General features: G+C 59.2%; 1 protein-coding gene across 3 annotated transcripts; it reads right to left on the bottom strand.

Annotated features, from left to right (window-relative positions):
- Nucleotides 1–1,020: 1,020 nt before the first annotated feature.
- On the bottom strand, nt 1,021–19,485 carry TP53BP1 (tumor protein p53 binding protein 1). 3 transcript variants are annotated; one of them, XM_072981555.2, is made up of 25 exons: nt 19,352–19,485; nt 19,116–19,162; nt 18,753–18,929; nt 17,827–17,884; nt 16,780–16,961; nt 16,257–16,368; nt 15,621–15,715; nt 15,141–15,262; nt 13,498–14,524; nt 12,456–12,566; nt 12,043–12,267; nt 11,665–11,716; nt 10,866–10,961; nt 9,642–10,131; nt 8,992–9,144; nt 6,822–7,087; nt 6,052–6,237; nt 5,465–5,910; nt 5,170–5,361; nt 4,749–4,958; nt 4,423–4,596; nt 3,582–3,676; nt 2,729–2,928; nt 2,440–2,585; nt 1,021–1,341 (listed from the first exon to the last, which is right to left on the bottom strand). In XM_072981555.2, the coding sequence occupies exons 5-25, from the start codon at nt 16,934–16,936 to the stop codon at nt 1,157–1,159; spliced, it is 4,740 nt and encodes a 1,579-aa protein (XP_072837656.2). In that variant the 5' UTR covers nt 16,937–16,961; nt 17,827–17,884; nt 18,753–18,929; nt 19,116–19,162; nt 19,352–19,485; the 3' UTR covers nt 1,021–1,156. The 3 variants fall into 3 exon arrangements, with proteins under 3 accessions (XP_072837656.2, XP_072837657.2, XP_072837658.2); XM_072981556.2 differs by having other exon boundaries at nt 15,141–15,259; XM_072981557.2 differs by lacking the exon at nt 6,052–6,237.
- Between the last annotated feature and the right edge of the window lie 1,500 nt (nt 19,486–20,985).

Genomic DNA, 20,985 nt, shown 5'->3' with positions numbered 1-20,985 from the left:
TCGGGAGGCCTTTGCGTTTAGCACTGCGGGGCGACGACAGGGGAGACGGTGCTGTCTGCTGCCCATTGAAGGCTGCCGCATTTTGTGTGTTGCGATTGGAGTTGGCGAGAGGGCTTGCAAAGCACGCCAGGTGGGGTGGGGGTGGGAACACGGAGTAGCCCTGGAAAGGCCACTCCTTCCACCGCCCCCACGGGCTTGCTGCCGACACCCCCACAGAGGCTTTCCCCTCCCTTTAGCCCTCTGTGTTTTTTGCCACACCTTAGGCTCCAGAGTTTGAAGCCAGTAGTGAGAAAGGCAGAGCTGGGATGCAGCAGGATCAGTCCGTGCACCACAGCTCTCGACAGAAGAAGGTCAGCAAAGGATGAACCAGGGAGGAGGACCAGACAGCGGGCGGGAGAGAGAGAGAGAGAGGTTTTCTTTGAGGACTGAAAATGTTTTGGGAGGACAAGTGTGGCTGCCACGCTACTGCTCATCATCACGGCTCCAAAATGGTGAGAAAAACCTTTCCGGCAAGCTCTCTACTGGGGCCTAAACATTGCTGGCAGGTCTGGCATAGGTGGGGAAACTCCCTAAAGAACTTGTTGCCCTTCAGAGGCCCCTGTTCCCGATGCACAGGTGTCTTCAGGATGGGACCCAAGTATCGGCAGGATTTCCAAAAGGGGCTGCTACTGGGGCTTCTGGCCTCCCTCCCACCCCCACCTTGCTTCTGTTCTCTCCCCCAGTCCTGGATTGGGGATGGTGGAGGTGTCTCCACTGAACACCCCCCCACCCACCCCCATGTCAGGTCCAGCATCCTCTCCCATAACGGCCGTCACTCGGCATCATTTGCAACCCCAGCACATTCCATCCTCCAGTGCTCATTTTTTGCTCATTTGTATCCATTATAATTAACAAACCAAAATTGAATGTGTGAGTTAATGAGAGAATGTTGGTTGCTAACAACCGACATCCTACCATTGGGTTTATTTAAGGCCATAAATAACATGGAACCCATTTAATGATGGCCAGAGAAATCCCCCATACCACAACAAGAAGCTTAACATTTATTTTTCCATCATAAAAGTCCAGAAATTAAAATTATGTACATAATTCATGCACAGGTCAGGGGACACAAAATGTTAAAACCTCCGCCACAACCATCTCCACCAAGCCAGTTTTAGGAGGGGACGTAATCGTGCCGGTACCTGGGATGCCTGAATCCCACTCTCTCTCCTGCAATGAGGCTCTGGGCGACCCACTCCTGGGTGACCACGGGCAGCTTCAGGGCATCGGCACACTTCAACAGGGCAGGCGGGCAAGACTGGTCAGTCACCACCACGTCAAACACCCCCAAGGCCACATCTGCAGGAAGAGGGAAGGGGATCAGCCACACCCAGGAGGCCACGGCTGGCTTGCCTTGCCCCAGAGGCTCCCCCCCCCCAAGAGACGAGCTGCCTGGGAAGGCGCTCCCACGGACATGCCGGGCGGGGAGGGGCACCGTGGCTGAACTGCACCCCCTTCCTTCACCCTTTCAGCAAGAACCAAGTGGACCTTGGGAAGGGGTCCTTTCTGCTTGGGATTGCCAGGCGCATATCTGCACGGGGTGGTGGTGGTGGTTTGCTATGCTACCATCTAGCTTTCTAGGTGATGTCCCAGACCGTAGTCTGGGGAGAACGGAGCAGGGGAGGACCGGCCTTTTGCCCTGAAGACTCCTCTCGCCCGCACCTCATGTGCTGGTAGAGGTTCTGATGACAGAATCTACTGGGTTAGGGCTGGGCAGACGGGGGGGGGGGGAGCTGGAGCACTCATGAGGATGACTGAATTGCTCTGAGCTTGGAACACGTCTTAATAGGAGTGGCAGCAGAGAGGGATGAGGGCAAGCTGCCCCACCCAGGTTGACCAGAGGTCAGGGCCAGTGGAGAAACAAGGCTCCTGGAGGGGCCTCAGCTGAAAGGCCCTGGCTGGGGTCTCGGATGACCACACTCCTCCAGGCTGCTGTGGACTGCGGCCGACGGGCTACTCGGGGGGACAAAGCCACGAGGAACTCTTCCCAGTGTTGCTGGCTGGACATTTCTGCGCATGGCAGTCAAAGGAAGCGATTCCCACCCACTGCTACATGGACTGTGAGGAGGTGGGGGCTTCTCACCTGGGTTTCCAGGGCAATTTTACCCTAGGCTAAAGGGTTGCTCAAAGCTGCCACTCCAGCCTGACTAGTGTGCAAATTCATGTAACCGCAGCAGTAACACCCCCAGCAGTTCCAGGATGTGGAAGAAGGTGAGTAGGCCCAAGAGAGGCCCCCATCCGTCCGTCCACCCTTCCCTTTCGTCCAGATTCTCCACCGCCCGCGGTCGCTCCTCAGTCCCCAACACAAGGCCAGGGGGCTGAGCAGGAGCAGCCACCGTGCCCCGCCCACCCGGTCTCGCCAGCCTCCCCTCCAGCGGCCAAGGACAAAGGCAGTACCTTGGTTCCATGTGTCTGACTGCTGCTGCTTGACGGAAGCGGCCCCTCCGGTCATAAGGATTTCTGCCCAGAACTCCAAGAAGCCCTTGGGCTCACCCGACACCAGAAGCACCCTCAGGGTACGGAAGGGGCTCTTCCGGGGATGCCTAGAGAGGACCCAAGCGAGGGTGAGAGGCGGTGCGGGCAAGCCCCCCACCCACCCGTCCTCGGCCCAGCTTCTCTTGCGCCAGGCAAGCGGGCCTGGGCCAGACCTCCCCCCCCCGCTCGGCCGGATACCGGACACACTCACCACTCCAGCAGCCTCTCCTCTTGCAGGCTGTAGCCAGCGGGGAGCAAGTAATCCCGGTAATTCTGGAGCTGGTTGGCGTGGCAACTGTCAAGGACCCAGAGGTGGGAGACGCAGGGAATGCTCCGGGCAAGGCACAGGAAGTACTTCCGGGTGCGGCAGGGCTGGTCCGAGATCAGGAGGCACTGATACGCCACGCTGCACTGAACAGGGAGGGAAGGAGGGCAAGGCTGGGACCCACAACCTACACCTGGCAACCACCTCCCCACACACACACACACACACACACGGTTTCCTGCCCGGTCCCTCTCTTTCCAGAGGAAGGCAAGGCCCCACTGCTGCTCAGTGGGGGACCCCACCCCACCTGAGGGCTGTGACACGGCCAGAGGTGGAGGTGGTGGTGGTGGTGGTGGGGACACAGAGGTCCTGAGGAAGGCGGCAGCAGCCATGCGCCAGGAGAGAGCCCGACCGGCTGGCTGCTTTGGGTGCCCTGCAGAACATGTGGCCCCCCCCAACCTTCCCCCCCCCAGCTTGCAAGTCCCCTCCTCAAGGGGCATTTTGCAACAGGGGGAAGTGTTTTGGACGACACGCACACCATTTTTGGGGGGCTGCTTATATAACACCCACAGGTTGTAGAGACGGGGGGGGGCTGAAGGTGTGCAGCATTGCACGACCAGACCGCGAGTCACGGGGCCCATCCAGCACCGACTCCTGGTTCTCACCAGGCCATCGGAAACGTGAGAAACAGCTGGACAAAGAAGCCACTCCCCAGGAGCGTCCCAAAACACCGCAGGCCCTGCTATGAGGCTGGGCCAGGGAACCCCCCCCAGCTCGTGCCCCCCCCCCATGGGCTGACCTGGCTCTCGCTGAAGTCCTCGAGGACGAAACCGCCTCCGGCACGCAGCTGACGCTCCAAGTAGGGCCGGTTGTACGGCGCGGTCTCTGCGGATTCTGGAACGCAGAGGGATTTCTAAGAAGGCTGCCTAAGGCCTGGCGCTTCCCAGGCAGGCCTCCTTTCGGAATCGGCAGCACCCCTTCTGTGCTCCGGTCTGGCCAGAGCAATCCTGAAAGGCCGGCTGATTCGTTTTCTCTCACTGCACTAAGCAGGGCACGCCTGCCTTTCCTTCCAGGAGCTCAAGGCGATGTCCGCAACGGCCCTGCCCAGGTTTCAACTCCCAACACTCCTGCGAGGTAGGCGAGGCTGAGCGTGACAGCCGGGCCCCCGATCGCCCAGGGAGCATCACAGCCAAGGGAGGAGGGAGGAAGGCCTCTCCTCTCCTGTGCGCTGACCGCTGGCCCCCCCTGCCCCCGGCAAGGCAAAGGCCGCCGGCCCCTCGTGGGCCAGCACAACAGGGTTCCTGGGTGGGTCTCGACATTTGCTTTCTCTTCCCCACCGAACAGGAACGCAGAGGTCAACGGCTGTCCGGCCACAATGCTTCCCTCTTCCCACTGTGTTGCTCCAGAGCACGGAAGGCCCCGAAGGAGGCCGCTTGGGACCAAAGCCCAGGAGAGTCCAGCCGAGAGCGCCCTCCGCTGTCCACTTGACCCCCGGCTGGGAGGGGGGGGCCTCTGGGGTCCTCTCGCATTCCCCTCTCCCCCTTTGCTTCTCCCCTTCGCGGTTCCTGAGGCAGGAGGGGTGGATGCGCACGCACACACACACGCACACCCCACGACTCCAGGAATAACCATCTGCTCACCTTCCTCTTCAGAGGCTGATGCAAACTTTTTGCCACTGGGGACCTTATCCGTCGCCTTCGCGCTGGTGAGGAGGAAGGCATAACCCACGAACAGGGCTCTGTTCTGGGGCAGAGGCCCCCAGGACTCATCAGTGGCCACCGGCAGGCTCGACCCCTCACGGCTCCCCACAGGCCCTGCGGAGAAAAAGGCGGGAGGGCCCCGCGGGGCCACCTCTTTGTGAAAAGGACCCACTGCCACCCCCACCCCCCCAGGACCATCCAGACCCCCCGCCCTCCCCCTTCGGTCGACCCAGGCTCACAGGGCCCAGATCCAAGAAAAGCCTGACCTGACTTCGGGGGAGCCAACCGCCGCCCTCGCTTGGCCGGGGATCGCTCCTCTTCGGAAGCAACCAGCTTCCTCTTGCCGGACAGCGGCCTGTGGGGGGTTGGGGGGCTCTCCAGGCCTCGGCGGGCAGGCGTGGTGGCGCTGCTGCTGCTGCTGGAGGCGGTGGGGGAGGCCAGGTGACGCCGCCGGCGTTTCCCTTCCACCAGGTTATCTGGAGCCGGCAGGTGGGCCGTAGTTAGACACACAAAGAGAGACACACCCTGCCACCGGCAAGCGCACCAGCCCTCATCTTGGAGAAGCTGTGCTCCCCCCGCGCCCCCCTTACCGCCATCCTTCCAGCGAACCAAAAGCCAGCCGAGGCGGATGTTGGTTTGCAGGGCCAACCTCCGCCAGGCGGCCCCGTCTGCCCACCCGCCCCTCACCCAAGCTGATGTCGGCGGCCTTGGTCAGGGGTGTAACGGGCTCGTAGGGGCCCAAGCCAAACTGCTCCCGCAGCCGGTTCCCTTGTTCCAGGGAGAGGATGACGGCCGTCCGCCGGTACCACTTGCACTGCCCGTCTTTCTCCACGCAGTAGAAAAGGCCGGCCGCCTCCATCCGGTGGCCTTTCACCACCCCTGTGGGGCAGAGACAGCGGAAGGCCTCAATCTCCATCTCCCCCCCACACAAACACACCCTGGCCCCTCTCGGGGCACAGCCGCCGCCCCCCCCCGCCACTACCTGCACTGAAGTACTCGTCCTCCGAGAGGGCGGTCACCTCCGTCTCCAGCGGGAGGGGGTCGCACAGGAGGATGTCTCGGCCGGGGACGTCGCACTCGTAGCCGTCATCAAAGAGCAGCTTGTACTTGCCCGCCCCGACGTCCCGCGTGATGGTGCCCGAGTAGAAATAGCCGTTGGAGGACCACTTGGCCACCACCCGGAGGCCCACCAGGGTGCTCCCGGCGGCGGAGGAGGAAGAGGCGCCACCGCCAGCCGAGGAGGAGAGGCCGGAGCTTTCGGAGAGACCCAGCCGTTCTTGCAGTGGGATTTCCGGGGAGTTGCTGCGGCGCCGCAGAGCCCCCGGCGGCTCCTGGCCCTCCGAAAGAGGACCGGCCGCACGGGCCAAAGCGTGGTTCTCGTGAGGGGAGTCTGTCCCAGACGGCTCTGCCCTCACAGGCGGACGGTCTCTGGGCAAGCACAAAGAGAAGACGGCTGCTCGCTCTGGAAAACTGCCTCAGTCTCTCTCTCTCACAGACACACAATGACAGACAGACAGCCGAGTCTAGCCCTGTCTCCCTCATGGAACTGGCTAGCCCTCACTACACTACCTGGTCGTGGTCGGTCGTGCAGCGGAACGGCCCTTTCGCCCTCGGCTACGGGAAGGGGTGTGTGGGCTCCCACCCCGCAGGTGGCTCAGGCCTGGCTCTTCCTCCTCCTCCTCCTCCTCACACACTCCAACCGCTACACGGCCACGCTGGACTGGAGGTCGGGGCCGGCACCCTGCCTTCTTAGGGCTAGAAGACAAGAGGCAGCTGGAGAGCGTCTGTGCAGCCAGAGGGCAAAGGGCTTCCGCCCAGCATTCCCCTTGCAGGTCGGCCTCAGGGCTTCGCAGGGCCATTATGTGCCGCTGCTGCTCAAAGCAGAAACCCATGACTGCTCTCAAGGCCCAAACTCTTCAGTTAAAATGTAAATAATAAAACTGCCTATGAGAGAAACCCGGAACCCGTCAAGGTGTTTCTCCTTCAGCTTTGGGCAATTTAAAATAAAATGCTGACCTTCAAACCTCCTCCAAACATCTTCGAAACATCATCATATAAAACCTGCCCACCCCTCGCCCAAATAAACCCAAAGAACTCTTCATCTCCAGGGCATGACAGACCCTGGTTGTCTCTTAAGCCTTCAGGACACCAAGCCCCCCAGGGCTCCACCTGGGCCCGTCAAGAGGCCAGTTCCGCTCCCGAACTCCAACAGCAGGGCACGGCCACGCGGCCTTTTCTACGTAGTGCTGCCCTCCGCCCCCCGCCCCCCCCAGCAGCTGAGCCCGAGGTGCGTGCCGTGGGCATTCCCTCCCCTTCCTGCCTTTCAGCCCCACACGCACCTTGGCCTTCGGGCAGCAGGTGAGTCCAGGCCAGCCAGCCGGGCTCCTTTCAGGGACCTGGTGGCCTGGTGAGAGCTCGCACCGCCCTGAGTGACCGACAAGGCGGCGCTCCCCCCGCTGGACGTGTGTCCCAGCCCTGACGCCCTAGAGGAGAAGGAGCTGACGTCCCCGAGGTCCCCCGAGGCCAGCGACGACGATGCCCCGGTGCGGGAAGGCGAGACATCCACCTCGGACTCCTGGCACTCCACCACCGGCTCCTCGTTCTCCTGGAAGAGAAGCGAGGAGGAGGACATGGAGGACACGGGAAGAACCGCAGGACCCAAGAAGAACAGAAGCCCCGGCTGGCCGGAGAGAGGGGCAAAGAAGGGCCAGGCGCCTCTGGGCTTTCCCCTTTTTAAAAAAACTATTTTTTTCATTGTCTTATTTTTTACAAAATGAAAACTAAAATGCAAACTCAAGAGTGACGACACACGATATACACTGAACTTTTCCCACCTTGTGCCACCTTCATCCTTGGGGCGAGGTGACCAGTAATACCAATTTATATCCCTTTTCACCCCATGCCTCTCAAAAAAATACATGGGTTCTTTTGCTGGCCTGTAACCTTTTCCCCAAATATAAATTCCATACATCCTTAAAATCATTAGACTTTACCATTCCTCTTCTTATTTTCATTTAACATGTTATTGTTAATTGCTAAGCTCCACATTTTTATACCAGTCTTCCAGATTAATTTGTCGCTTTTCCAATTCTTTGCAAATATTGATCTTGCTACTGTAACCATTATAACAATTGACTCTTTCTGTTCTTTTCTATGATCATCATTTTTAATTATGTTTAGGAGAGCTATAACGGGTAATATCTGAATATTTTATCCAATAATTTCTCTAATTTCTTTAAAAACTAGTCCCCATTCTTTCTTGTTTCACACGTCCACCACATACGCATATAGGTCCCTTTTTCCTTTTTGCCTCTCCAGCACTGAGATGGTATGTTTTTATTTATTATAGTCAATCTTACTTGAAAGTACCATCTCCATGCTATCTTATAACGATTTTCTTTTACCCTTACAGACATATTTTTCATTATTCTTGGTGACTATATCTTGTTTCAGTCCTCTCCTTCAATCTCTTCCTCCAAGTCCTCCTGCCACTGGTTTTTCACCATTGCTTGTTCGAATCAGAAATGTACTAAAATCTTATATATTACACTAACTGTTCCCTTTCTTATGTTTCCTTCTCCTTGGTCTTGTCTTTGTTCGACAATCTCCGCAAATTTTGTCAGTTTTCGAATCTCTCTTACTGCCCAGCACCATCTACTGGATTAAAACAGCATCTTAGGCCAACACACGTACGTACACACGCGTGCATGCACATTTAAGCATCAAACTGCAGAGGACGCTTAATCATGATGCTCCACTCTCACGTGCAGCATTCAGGGCCCCACAAACAACCCCCGCCAGGCATGGGGGGCCTGGTGTGACAGAGCTCCAACCAGGACTGGGGAGGTCCCTAAAGCCACAGGTGCCCCTCGCTTTCTTTGGGACGCCTGGGGAGGGGGGGGCGGCCCTTGCCTGGATCAAAGGCAGCCGCTCCAGCCTCTCCTGGAGCCAACTGCAGCCCGGCTCTTCCAGGCGACCTGAAGGACATCCCTGGCTCCCTTAAGCCATGTGGCCGCTGGGACCCTGACACCACCTTCAAATAGAAGTTGGATGTTCTGTTTGGATCATGGGACAAGGTTTCCAGGACCCAGAAACACAGCTGAGTTGCTAGATGATGATAATGATGATGCACCTCTCTCTGCAATTTACAGGAGGAAAACACACACCCTCTCCTCTTGGCCCAGAAAAGAAGCAGGATGACAACGGGGTGCACCAAGCCGTTTTTTGTCCAACACACCTCCGTATTATCCAGAAAATCTTAAGTCTGTTGCTTGAAAAGAAGGATCGGCTCGGGGGGGGGGGGGGGAGAGAACAGGCTGAAGTACGTGGTCTCCGAACTGAGTTCAGGAGCCTTCTGGCAGTTCTAACCACTGGTCTACACACCCAGCACCACCCACAGCAGTGATGGAGAGAGCGCATCCAGGCCTCCGGAGGCCTCCGGGAGGGTCTGTCGTGAAGAGACCCAGGACGAGACACGAGGGCAGCTGGCGCCCCCTTGGGGCAGCTCACCTCTACCACATTGCGTTCCACCTCGACCCCATCCTTGTAGTAGACGTCCGTGATGACTCTCGTCACTTGCGTCCGCACTTCTCGGATTGTTCGAATGTGACGCCGCAGGACTTTGCCTACTGGGGGGAAAGACGAGTCCGGCTCTTCCACAGTCTGCAGAAAAGAGAAAGCCCCAGAGGGAGGTTCAGAGGCTCCTCTTGGACGACGTGTTTCCGGGCAGGGCTGAAAAGGGAACAGCCCCAGCCCCCCTTCTGCCAGCACAGCCAGCAGGATGAGGGACGGCAACCTTTCGGGACATAAACCCCTCCAGGCCGTGCGGGGCCAAAGAGGGCCAAACGACTGTCTGCCTCTCTTCTGGGCCCAATTCTCGGCCTCAAGAAAGACAGGCTGTAATTCCTGCATCGCTCCGTCTCCGACAAAAGAGCTGGCACTTAACACAAAACACACCTGAGATATCCTCCCTCGCCAAGTCTGTCTCTTTTGCTTTGTGGTTTTTGTTCTACCACTTCATTTTCCTACTCCTGGCACACATGCTTTCGCTGACTTGAAATCCTCACAGGTTTACCAGCTTCATTTAAGAAAAACTACTGAGACAGACAAACATGCCACCTTTCTTCCTGACCAGGCTGAGAGATGCCGCTCCCTCTCACCTGGTTACGCAGAGTCTCTGCCGTGTTCCCGGGTGTTTGCGCCTCCTCAGTTTGCACCTCAGCATCCTGTTGCCGTGGCCGTGAGCCAGCCTCACTCACCAGGCTGCAAGGCACGGTCCGTGTAGCTGCGGACAGGAAGACTGCTGCGCCCCCAGGACGTTCGGCCACCGCCTGGACTCCCCCCTGGTGGCTGGAGTCGGCCTCGGGCCCCAGGCTCCCCCTGGTCTCTTCAGTCTCAGGAGGAGGCTCCGGCTTTTTTGGGGCTCCTGGCCTTGCCTGCTCCCGGGCGCCAGCCACCTCGGCCTCTGTCTCCATGGCCTCGGCCTCCTCCTGGCTGCCGGCTGGTCTTTCAGCCTCCTTCCCACCATCCGAGACCAGCACGCTCTTCGGGGAATCAACTCCCTGTTGCCTCAGAGAGGCCCCGGGAGAAGCGGCCTCTTCCTTCTCCTTCTCCTCACCCTGGGAACTTGGGAAATGGATCAGGTCACCCCTGAGACCAAGCAAAACAAGGTGAGAACAGCCCCAAATCTGGCGCTGGCCACACAAGCCCTCCGAGCAGGGAGCCTCTTTCAAGCCGAGAGCGTGCGAGCAGGGCGTGACCGCCTCAGCCTTTCTCGGCTCCCTGGCCTTCGGGTCAAAAGGCCGCATAAGCTCAACACTGCTCATGGCCAGGAAGAATGTAGGGCGTGAACCGCATGACTCCGAGTGCTGTGTCTGGATTCGGGCTCCCAGGTGGCTTCCAGGCAACATGTGGCCCAAAATCCACCACACAAAAAATACTCCAGCTCCCAGAAAGTTCTGCCATGACGCCAAAGTGTCACAGGAGGAAAGAGCCCCCCCCCCGAGCGGCTGTTCTTTAGCCACCATCCCACAACAGCACAACTAGCTCCCAGGCTGCCTGGGGGAGGGGCGTGGGGGGCGCGGGGGGGGCAGGGCAGGTGCTCCCAAGCCCCAGGTACCGCCCACACGAAAGCCGCTTCCAGGCCTCCTTGCCCCTCTCCCTGAGTTCTGCTTGCCACGCCCCACGCCTGAACCCAGTTCAGGATGGAGGCACTGTCTCTCCCCCAGACAGGAGGGCTTCTGGGCGTGCTGAGCAAGGCAATGCGGACAAGAGGAAGCAGAGGTGCAACCCAGCCAGTGGCAGCCATTTTGGGCAACCCACTTCTCCGGCATGCCAGGCCACCCTTAAGAAAGTAGCCCCATCGAGGGCTCCTACGGACTTGCCTGAAGGGAGAGGAAGGCAACTCCCTACTCTGAGGTTTCTCGTCACTCTGGGCTTTGCACACGCGAGTGAACACAGAGGACGGCGTCTTCTGGTAGCTGTGGAGAGATGCATAGGGCACACTCAGGCGGGTGTTCCTGCCCAGACCTCAAGCAGACAGACCACCAGGAAAGCGGCCCGGCCAGTATCCACGCAAGGGAGCTGGCTGGGGCCTCAGTTCTCGCCCTGGAGAAAGCTCAGGGCACACCAGAGGACAATCCCCTCACGGCCAAGCCCCCCACAAGCCCCGAGAGCTGGGCCACCTGCCCTTGCCCTCCCTGGGCAGGCACCAGAAGCCCACCAGTCCACCCCTGCCTCCTCAGGGACTGGCAATGCATGCCCAGCCCTTGACCAGAGAGAGGGGGGAGCTGCCTGGTTAGCCTAGAGACATGAGGCGTCAAGACACCTAACGGGCTGGCCCTCTGCCACAAGGAAAGGCAACTAGGGCCCCCCTCTGGGCCCCCACCACCACTCCCCGTCCATTCTCGGCCTGGGCTTCCCAGCAGGTCTGATCTCCAGTCTCTAGACACCAGCAACAGGCAGGCGGGCGGGTGGGTGGGTGGTCAGGAAGCCATCTCGGTCTGCTGAAGCAAAATATCTTACAGTGCCTGTAAGACGGACACATTCCTTCGACAAAAACTTCCATAGACTACAGCCGACACCACCAGGCAAGACTGTCCTCCAGCCTTATGCCATATAAACTAGGACAACCTTTAGAATTCCTCTTCTCTTCCCCCCAGAGACCGGCAAGCACTGAATTACCTCGACACGCTGGCTGTGACAGACCCATTTTTCCTTTCACTGGCTCCAGGCTCTGGGGACAGAAAGAGGGCAGAGGCATCAAAAGAAGGGCTCCCCCGCCAGCGCCGCTCCCCCACCCTCCTTTCCCCACCCGGGAAAGGGCCTCTCTCCGCCCAGGGCCTGCCTGGAACTGCCTCCTCCTGGGGGAGGCTGCGACGAATCCAAAGGGCTGGGGATTTCCAGAAAGAAGCTCCCCTTTCCTCTGCCAGTCGTACCTGAACGACTGAGCCGGCTGGCGACCCTCCCTGAGATCCTGCGCCTTAATAAGGGGGATCCGGCCCCTCCCCTCCCCTGGCCCTTTCACAGCCCCTCCGGCCACAAAAGAGCTCCCTTTCTTACGCTCCAGGCTGAAGGACAGAGACTCCTCACTCTCTTCCACCCGAGGCGTGGTGGCAAGACTCATTCGTAAGGAGAGCTTCCCGGCTTCCCCCTCGTGGCCAGCCGGCGTGCCCTGCCTGGGGCTCTCCCCCCCCATCTCGGCACTCTCCTCGGTCAGGCGGCTGGCACCTCCCTCTGCCGTGACATCACTGGTCGCAATGGTGTGGTCCGGGCAGCTTCCAGCCCCTGGAAAAAAGCCAGGCAAAGTGACCCCTTCACAGCAGCTTCCTGCAGAGAACCAGCACAGGGGATCCCTCCCCTCTCCTTCTTCCAGGATGCTCAAGTTCTGCAACATTCGCGGGTGCCTGAGCTTTTGGCCCCTGACTCCCAAACTGCACCCGCCAGGGCTAAAGTCATGCCCCCCCCCCACTCACCAATGGGTGTGCTGTGCTTCCGGGGGCCTTTCTTCAGCTGGCCCATGAGAGGAGAGGGGATGCCTGCCGTGGGCTCAGCGATATTCCTCTCCTTCGGCAGGAAGGGGGTTCCTGAAACAAAGTGCAGAAACAGTGGTGAGCTTAGCCCAGCCAGGAGCACTCTCTGCCCTCCTTCCTGGTGCTCCATGCATAGACCCTCCGCAGGCCCCGAAGCCAAGGAATGGGCCAGTCCTGCGTTCAGATTTCGGTCTTTCTCTTTGCTGCACAGAACTTGGTACCAGGGAAATTCTTCTGTGGGCTCCCTGTGCTTTTTTTTATGTTCATTTTTAAAAACCCAACTGTCTGCCACTGTGCGAGGGCTTCCAACCGGAGCAGAGGGACCAGGGCTTGCGCACCCCTGCTCCGATTCCTCACACAGAGAACACGCCACATCTCTTCAAGCGTGTTCACAAAATGTACATCCTTTCCGAATCTTGCCTCCCAGATGCAAGAAACACGGACAACGAAGAAGACGACAGAGGAGAGCTGGAACCCGGGCTCTGCAGCCTGTCCAGCGGCCACATCAGCTGCGGGCGCTCCACCCAGCCTCCTAACCACAGGGCTCCAGGGGACACGTGCGCGTGTGTGTGCACAGAGCACTCACTGAAAGCTTTCCCTCCGGGCTCAACTCCCTCTCAAAGGGACATCTAAAAGGCATCAAGCCAATCGCCACCACAAAGGAAACAGCCTCCAGAACTCCCTTACAGACCTGTCCAAGCTGGGGCAATTGGGGGGGGGCACGGGGGGCTTGTAAGACAACAACACCTATCGCCTCTGCTTGTCTTACACACACACCCCTGTCCCTGGTAGCCAAGCATCCAGCTCTTCCCAGCAAGGATCCTGCACATACTTCCAAGGAAAGACGTTGCACAAGGAGGTGTGGTGGCAAGCAGGGGGTGGCGGCTGGCACCACTGCCCCGGCCTGTAGGAAGCCACCCAGCGATGCCAGCTGCTCCTGCACCCACCCCAACAGCCGTCCTCCGGGCCCCAGCTGGACACTCACCCGAGGGCTGGTGGTCAGAGGCAGCCCCAGCTCTAGGCCCCGAAGACTGGCCCTCCTGCTGGCTTCCTGCATCCCCTTGAAGGGGCCTCTCTTGCACAGCCGCGGCTGCCTTCCCTTCCCTGGCTTCCTCGCCTTGGCTGGTCCAGGGTTCCACCGGCCCCTCACTAGCCCGCCTTGCACGTCTGCGGGCCGCTTCGTCCTGCTTGATCCGCGAGGCTCCCACCGAGGGCAGCTGCAAGTCCCCTTCTTCATCCTCCACCTGTGCCCCATCTGGACAACTCCCTCCCCCGTTTTTGCTGGCAGAAAGATTCAAAGAGATCAGGGCTCCAGCGGCCATCCCGCCAGGCTCCGGGGGTGCCCTGCGTTCCAGTTCTGGCCGTGTCTGGGAATCGCCAAGCCTCAAGGCCATGACGGGGCTTGAAGAGACGCCCTGAGTCTCGGAGGGGCCTTTCCTCAGCTCTCCCCTCGGGTTTCCTGCGGTGGGGTGTGCTTTCTCCCCGTCTGCCCGGGGCCTCTCTGCGCGTGGCACTGCCTCTTCCTCTGGAGAAAGCAGTAAGTGAAGGGAAGGTCCGTCCTCGCTCGGCAGCTCTTCTGCCTTTCCTTGTTCCTCACGGGGTGGTGTCTCTGGGACAGCTTTGCCCTCTGACAAAAAAGATCCCTGGCCCGAATCGCTGTGCTCGTCTCCGAGGTCCTCCTGGACAGCGGGGGTGCCTTCTGGGGCCCGTAGGGGAGAGGGTGGGCTGCCCGCCTCAGGCGGAGGCTCATGACTGCTGTCAGCCAGGCCCTGCTTCTCCAAGGGAGCCACCCCCGCCCTTTCCTCCGCTTGCAGGTTGCTCATCTCCACCTCCATCGCCTGGCGGTCTTCACTCGCCGGGAGGACTAGAGCACAGGCCTGGCCCGAGGGCAACACCAGGGTCTCGGGGACATCAGAGGGAGGGCTGGGCGGCAAGCTGGCACTGGGACCATCCTTCCCTGCTTCTTCATTGCTTCCTTTTACCTCCAGACTGGGAGTTGGGAGGAAGGGGTCCTGAAAACAAGCCGAAGGATGGCTGAGCGGCAAGGACTGCACGGGGCTGGTCCTGAAGAGAGCCGGCTGCCACGCCCACTGCCTCCCCACAAGCCCTTCGCATCAGAGGATGCAGGACCAGGACTGTCCCAAGATACTTTCCTGAAAGATCGAGAACTGACCTCCGTGAACGCACCCCCGCCCTGCCCCCCTCCATCTCTCTCTCTCTCTCTCTCTCTCTCTCTCTCTCTCCCTCCAACTGGCTCACCCAGCAGGCAGGAGCCGAAACACAGGCAGCTGCCTTTGAGAATAAGCCCAAGCTGCTGCTTGGCTCCCTTGGAGCAGCTGGCCGTCAGCGAGGAGACCCTTCTGCCCTTTTAACATGCAAGACCATTTCCTTTCACAAGCTCCCACCCAAGCTGGGCAGACCTTTGCAGGCTCTTTGTAGCCTTCAAAACATTCTTGGGCAGCAGTCAAGCGACACACGGGAAGGGGAGATTGGCTGAGCTACCCAGACCATGACTAAGGTCTCCCCTGACATCTGCCAAGAAAGTGTTCCTCACCCGGGTTCCAAAGCCAGTCCCAGAAGAGCCCCCCCTCCCCGCTTGGAGAAAAAGAGGGCCTTCTGTACACTTACGTGGGAAAACGCTGGTTGCGAGGGCAGTGGGGTGGAGGCCAACGCCTCCTGAGACAGGGGCGTGGAAGCACGCTGGGACCCGGGAGTCCCCACCTGCACTGGCTCCCCTTCTGCTTTTCCTGCTACAACAAGAGGATGGTGGGAGAGCCATTATTCCCTCACTCAAGGAAAGCAGCCACCCATAGGCTCCAAAAGCAACACACAGACACAAACACACAACCAGTGGGCAGGTTTCTTTATCTTAGTACTTAAGTCCTGCCTCCCTTTCCGGCTGATTCTAAAAAAACCCCAAAAAGTAGATAACATCTCGCAAACAGGTTGACTACAATCACTCATATTTAGAAATGTTCATTTCCTTCAAAAAATGTTTCGGCAACAGTCAAGCAAGACAGAGGAAGGGCAGAATGGCCGCACTACGGGGCCAGTGATTTGGGCTTAACCAAAGGCCACCCAGACACCCGACCACAAAAGATGAGGCACCTTCTGACTGCTGGTCTGTCGGGCTTCTTGGGACAAGGAGAGGCACCGGTTCCAAGTCACCATGAGATGGTGTCACCAAGGTGGATGCGCGGCTACTGCAAGGGGAGGAAGAAAGCACATGGCTGCACCGCCAGCCTTCAACCCACCCACGGCCCCACCCTCACATTTCTGGAGCAACGGGGACGGAAGCCGCTGCCAGCCTTGGCCATTGCTTGGCCTCTTTAGGGACCGGAGGGGGGGCTGGCCAGGAGATCTTTTGGGGGAACAAGGAGTGTATCTCCTCACAAGGAGCCCAGGCAAGGGCAGGGCATGTGGAAAGAAGGAAGGCCAAGAAAGTATGCCACCCATCAGGGAGACCAGCAGACACAATTAAGAAGCCACTCCACACAGAAGGGAGCCAGAAGGCGGACGCTTGCCAGGTACTGTGGGTGGGCAACTTCACTTTGAGCTGCTCACAGAGCTGGCCAACAGCTGAAGTCTGGCTGACATCCAGAGGGTTTGGCACTCACTGCCCCAAGAACCAAAGGAGTGACTTACAGGACCAAGAGGTGAAAACACATGAAATATCCATCAGCAAAAGCTCCATGACTGAAACAAGGCAGCATTGATTGGAACCCAGCTGGGCTAGCTCCCTACCTGGAAAGAGGCACCTGACCGGAGAGATGCAGGACGCGCAAACAGTCTGCTGGTGTGGATGCCGGAGAACCTGCCCCTTCTACTCTGGCCATGGTGCTGCCGGTATCGACGGCTGTCCCAAAGAGGAGACAATCACAATTCACACCCTGAATGCCATTTCATAATTTGCTCCCTCCCGCAACTGTTCCTTTTCTCCAGCCCAGTCAACTCCCGCAGCCCACGCCTACAGTGACGGCAAATTTAAAAAGACCAAACACAACGGGAAGCATGTTTCGCATCTCCTGGCATCCCCAGCTACTGCTGCCCAGCGGAGTGTTCCCTGGCTGAGCAGGGTTTTTAACTCAGATCTTCCATCACTCTCTCCATTACGTCCCACAAGCTGTCTCACAGAATGTGATGCAAAGTATTTTACAAATAATGAACAAATATCCAAAGCCATCTGAACAGAGGTATTAGCTTCATCAGCATCTTTTTCACCCCAAAGGCAAAAGGTTGTCCCCAGAGCCTTGCTGTCCCTTGTCACCTGTGGGACTGCTCTGGCTAAACAGCTCCTCCTGTGTAGACAAGAGTTCAGCCTCTTGAGCCTGATTCCGAGAGGGGTCCTTCCCTTCTGGGCTTCCGTCAAGCGAGCAACAGAGAGAAGTCTGGTTTCCGGCTATTTCTTTATGGAGTGATGGCATCCTAGAGGTACCACTGCTGGGGGACCTTGAAATACAAGTGCAACCACATAGTCAGAACAGTATTTCTGCAGTTCAGGAGTCTACAACACAGCAAAAATGCAAGCTGAAAGCTCTCTTGGGAAATAAACCTCCACACACACACACACACACACACACGACCTTCCCCAGGAAGGCACAACCCATCACCAGAAGCCAAAAACTGCGGCTGAAGGATTTGGGGCCAGGGGAGCTCCCTTTACACCCCTTCCCCCCACCTGTATCCCTGCCACCTAAGGACGGTGTGTTTGCTTTTTCCTGGGATTTAGCTGGGGTTGCAAAGAGCATCTTGCTGCTGCTTCCTATAAAACCTAAACAGAGTGGGAGGAAGTCCCACCCTGTCCTGTTCTCTGGCGAGAGGAGAAATGGGGAAGAACACCTTTGAATGAGGATGAAATGCGCTGAAGGCACCTCTCTGGTGCCCTCAACCAGCAACATCTGCAGGAAGAGGACAAATGCCTTTTCTTATCCCTCCGGGTAGAGAGTGAACAGTCACCTTCCCTTCTGGCTTGGATTTCGCAGGAAGCAACAACAAGGCCTCACAAGTAAGTTTTTGCAAAATATTGGTTCCTAAGAACAAATGTAGTTCTCAAACACAGAAAAAAAAAAAAGGAAGAGAGCTACCACCAACACCTCCCAGAAGCACTGGTCAGCTGGGGGACGACAGCAGTTCAACACTAGGAAACTGCTCAATTGAGGTCAGCAAATCCTCCTGGTTCCCCAGCAATGCAACTGCACCCCCATCTCCACACAGAGAGGGTCTCTCTCTCTCTCTCTCTCTCTCTCTCTCTCCCACAGAAACAGAAGAGGGAAATTCCTCCAAGCCCTGAAGTCAGGTGACAGCAGACGCTCACTTGTCAGGGAAGCTGCTCTCAGGTTTTCTCACATTGCACAGCGCTGCTCCACATTTATCTGCAAGGGAAACAAGAAAAGGGTCAGAAAACAGACAGTTTGCCTCCTCCTGCCTTTCATAGAGCTGCCCCATGAGCCACCCTTCATTGGACTTGGCTGGACAATAATCAGCCCTACTTTCGAAAAGCCAGGATATTAAATCACTTATTTTAAATATTATCAGTCAATCAATCCACAACATCCTGGATTCTGAGTCAATAACACAGCCTGACTGTATCATCACCACCACAGTTTTGCAGAAGATGATCTGTGTCCTGAATTTTTAAGGTGTGGGGAAGGTATGGATTCAACCACACTTATCCTTTAAACTGAAGCAACTTTCTCTTCTAAACACAGAATTCCAAATTAAGGTAGATAAACCAAGGTAGCATTTCCATTGGAGACACAAAAGGGTAGCTCGCTCTCTGGAAAGCACTATCCTATCGTGATTGCCCACCAACCATCCTCCTAGGTGTCGCCCTCCTTACGGGAGACCTACAAACTCTGGAAAACCTCTCTAGCCACCTTCTGGCTGGTCAAAACCCAAGAATCCTCCCCCCCCCCCCGGGAAAGGAGGGAGGGAGGGAGGCTGGCTCTCCGCCGCCGCTGCTGCTGCTGCTGCTTCTCCTCAGGAGTCTTCTGGGCTCGGGCGCAGCCTCGTCCTCCTCCTTCCCCCCCCCCCCCAGGAAGAGGTGGGAGCACAAAAGAAAAGGCCAGCCAAACACACACAGGCGGCGGGGGGGGGGGGAGAGGGAGCAGGATCCTCCACTGAGAGCCCCCTCCAACGGGGGTGGGGGTGGGGGAGGGGCAGGAAGGTTCCCCCCCCGCCGCCACCGCCGCCCCCCCTCCTCCTCCCCCCTGCGGCCAAAGCAGCAGAGCCCGGGCGCACCTCGCGGGGGGGCCTCCGGCTCTTCTTCCTCTTCCTCCCCGGGAGGGAGAACCGGGCGGGGCGGCGGGACTCCGGCCGCCGCGGCTCCTCCGCCTCGCGGTCCCGCCTCTGGCCCGAGGTCCTGGCTGGGCGAGAGCTCCAGCGCGCTCAGGTCCGGCTCCTCCGGCGGGCCCGACTCTGGCGAGAGAGAGAGAGAGAGGCCCCGAGAGGCATGACGGGCGGCGGCGGGGGCGGCTTCTCCCCCTCGGCCCAGCCCGGCCGCCGGAGGGAAAAGCCCGGAGGCCCCGAGCCGCCCCCTTCCCCTTTCGGCCGCCCCGCCCGGGGGACGGACCCGCGCCGCGCCAGCCAGCCGCGAAGGCTCACCTCCGGCCGGGAGCGGCGATCCGGGAGCCTCTCCCTCCTCCGCTTGCCTGGAAAGAGAGAAGGGGGTCGGGGCCCCGGGGGGGGGGGAGGGGGAGGAGAGGGGAGGGGGATGGAGTCAGCCGCCGGAGGGAAGGGGCGGGGGGGCGGGGCGCTGGGTCGGCCCTGCCGCCGCCGCCGGTGCCCCCCCCGGCCCCGCGAGTGGGCGGAGGGGAGGGGAAGGGGCGTCGTCGACCCACCTGGCCGGGCGCGGGGCCGGGAGCGGCGGGAGGACCGGGCTGAGGGCGCCGCCCGAGGGCGCTCCGCTGGGCTCGCCGGGGCAGGCGGAGGGGGACCCCGCGGCCCGGCGGCCCTCCTCCTCCGCCGCCGCCCCTTCCCCGCCCGCCGGGGGCGCGGCCTGGACCGCGAGCGGGGCCTCGGCTTCGCCGCCTGGCGCCAGCCCGGGGAGGCCAAGGGGGCCCCCGGCGGAGGCGGCGGCGTCGAGGAGGCCCTGCTCCTCCGGCTGCGAGTCCTCCACCACCAGGCGGGGCGTCGGGGCCGGGAAGCCCAACTCCAGCGGGCCCTGCGAAGCCTCTGCTGCCGCCTCGCCCGGGCCCTCCCTCCCGGGGACGCTCCCGGGGCTACTGCAGGGGGGGGCCGCCGCCTCCGCCTCCGCCGCCGCCTCGGGGCTCCATCGCAGCGGCCGGCCGGCCGGGGAGGGGGGGGGCGCGCGAGGGGGGCCCGGAATGGCGGGGGCGCCACGAGGAGCGCGGGACGCACGGAGCGGAGCCACGCCCTTTGCGCGCTGACGCCAGGCCACGCCCCCGACGCACGCGGGTCGCCGGGGGCGGGGCTTCGCCTGGCCCAGGGACCCCCCCCTTTCACCCTTCCCGGCGCTGTCCTCCTCCCGGGGGCGCCGCCTCTCGGCCGAGCGCAAGGCTGCCCGCCGCCCCTGAGGGCCTGGAGGGCCAGGGCTCGGCCCGTGGAGGCCGGAGGGCGGGGACTGTGGAGGGACACCGTGGCCCGCGGTCCCCCCCCCCCCGCGTAGATACTGTTACCGAAGAAGAGCCTCAGTCCTGGTGGGCCTCACGCCCGGGGTCGCTGCCAGGGTCGACTGCGCCCACTCGTTGCCCCCCCCCCCGAGGAGTGACCCCTGGCGCCGCAAGATGCGCCCCTCCCGCAGCCTCCGATTCCCCCCCCCTTCTCCGTGTCTAGGATTTCTGTTCCTCATACTTCTATCTATCTATCTCTCTATCTCTCTCTCTATCTATCTATCTATCTGTCTGTCTGTCTGTCTGTCTGTCTATCTATCTATCTATCTATCTATCTATCTATCTATCTATCTATCGTACTGTCATTTGAGTATGTTGTGCGTCAAATTATGGCAACGATTGGATAACCACAAACAATCCATATTGGGCGGTATACAATAAAACCTCTTCTCATTATATTACGGATTCGCTTTGCTCAAAGTATAAACTGGTGAAAGATTTCTGATGTTCCATTATTGGGGGGTTGTGGTGTCTTTTCTATGCATGCTGGTGTTTATTGTTCACGTTAGTCTGAAAACATTGCCTGCAAAGTCAATGATACCTTAAATAAAGAATGAATGGAGACATACACGAACATGTACAAAAGTAAACTTCATCCAGAGTTCCTCTGGTTTTTCATTCACAAAAGAGCAATTTCTGTTAATTCAATTAGAGAAGAGGGTATGTAGGTCATGGCATTTTAAAAAAATACATCAGGCACAAGCTGCCTCCAGTCCATGTGACCGTTAGGCACCCTGCATTCCTCCCGGGCTTTTCCGCATCCAGCTTGGGGAGGAAAATGGATACCTCGTACCCATTGGGAGAGAGACAGCTGACTTGCGACCACCAAGGATGGCTGAACT

This window comes from Pogona vitticeps, chromosome 12 (assembly GCF_051106095.1).
Source record: "Pogona vitticeps strain Pit_001003342236 chromosome 12, PviZW2.1, whole genome shotgun sequence".
NCBI lineage: Eukaryota > Metazoa > Chordata > Lepidosauria > Squamata > Agamidae > Pogona > Pogona vitticeps.
The sequence above is the reverse complement of the archived record's forward strand: the minus strand, read 5'-3'. Positions and strand labels throughout refer to the sequence as shown.

Excerpts from the sequence above, each read along its gene's own strand:
- TP53BP1 (XM_072981555.2), bottom strand. The coding sequence starts at position 16,936 with ATGCCATCACTCCATAAAGAAATAGCCGGAAACCAGACTTCTCTCTGT. Across the intron at positions 10,132-10,865 it reads TTGCCTTCCTCTCCCTTCAG|GGGTGACCTGATCCATTTCC; the intron begins GCAAGTCCGTAG and ends GCTTGGTCTCAG. Across the intron at positions 1,342-2,439 it reads GTCAGACACATGGAACCAAG|ATGTGGCCTTGGGGGTGTTT; the intron begins GTACTGCCTTTG and ends CTCTTCCTGCAG.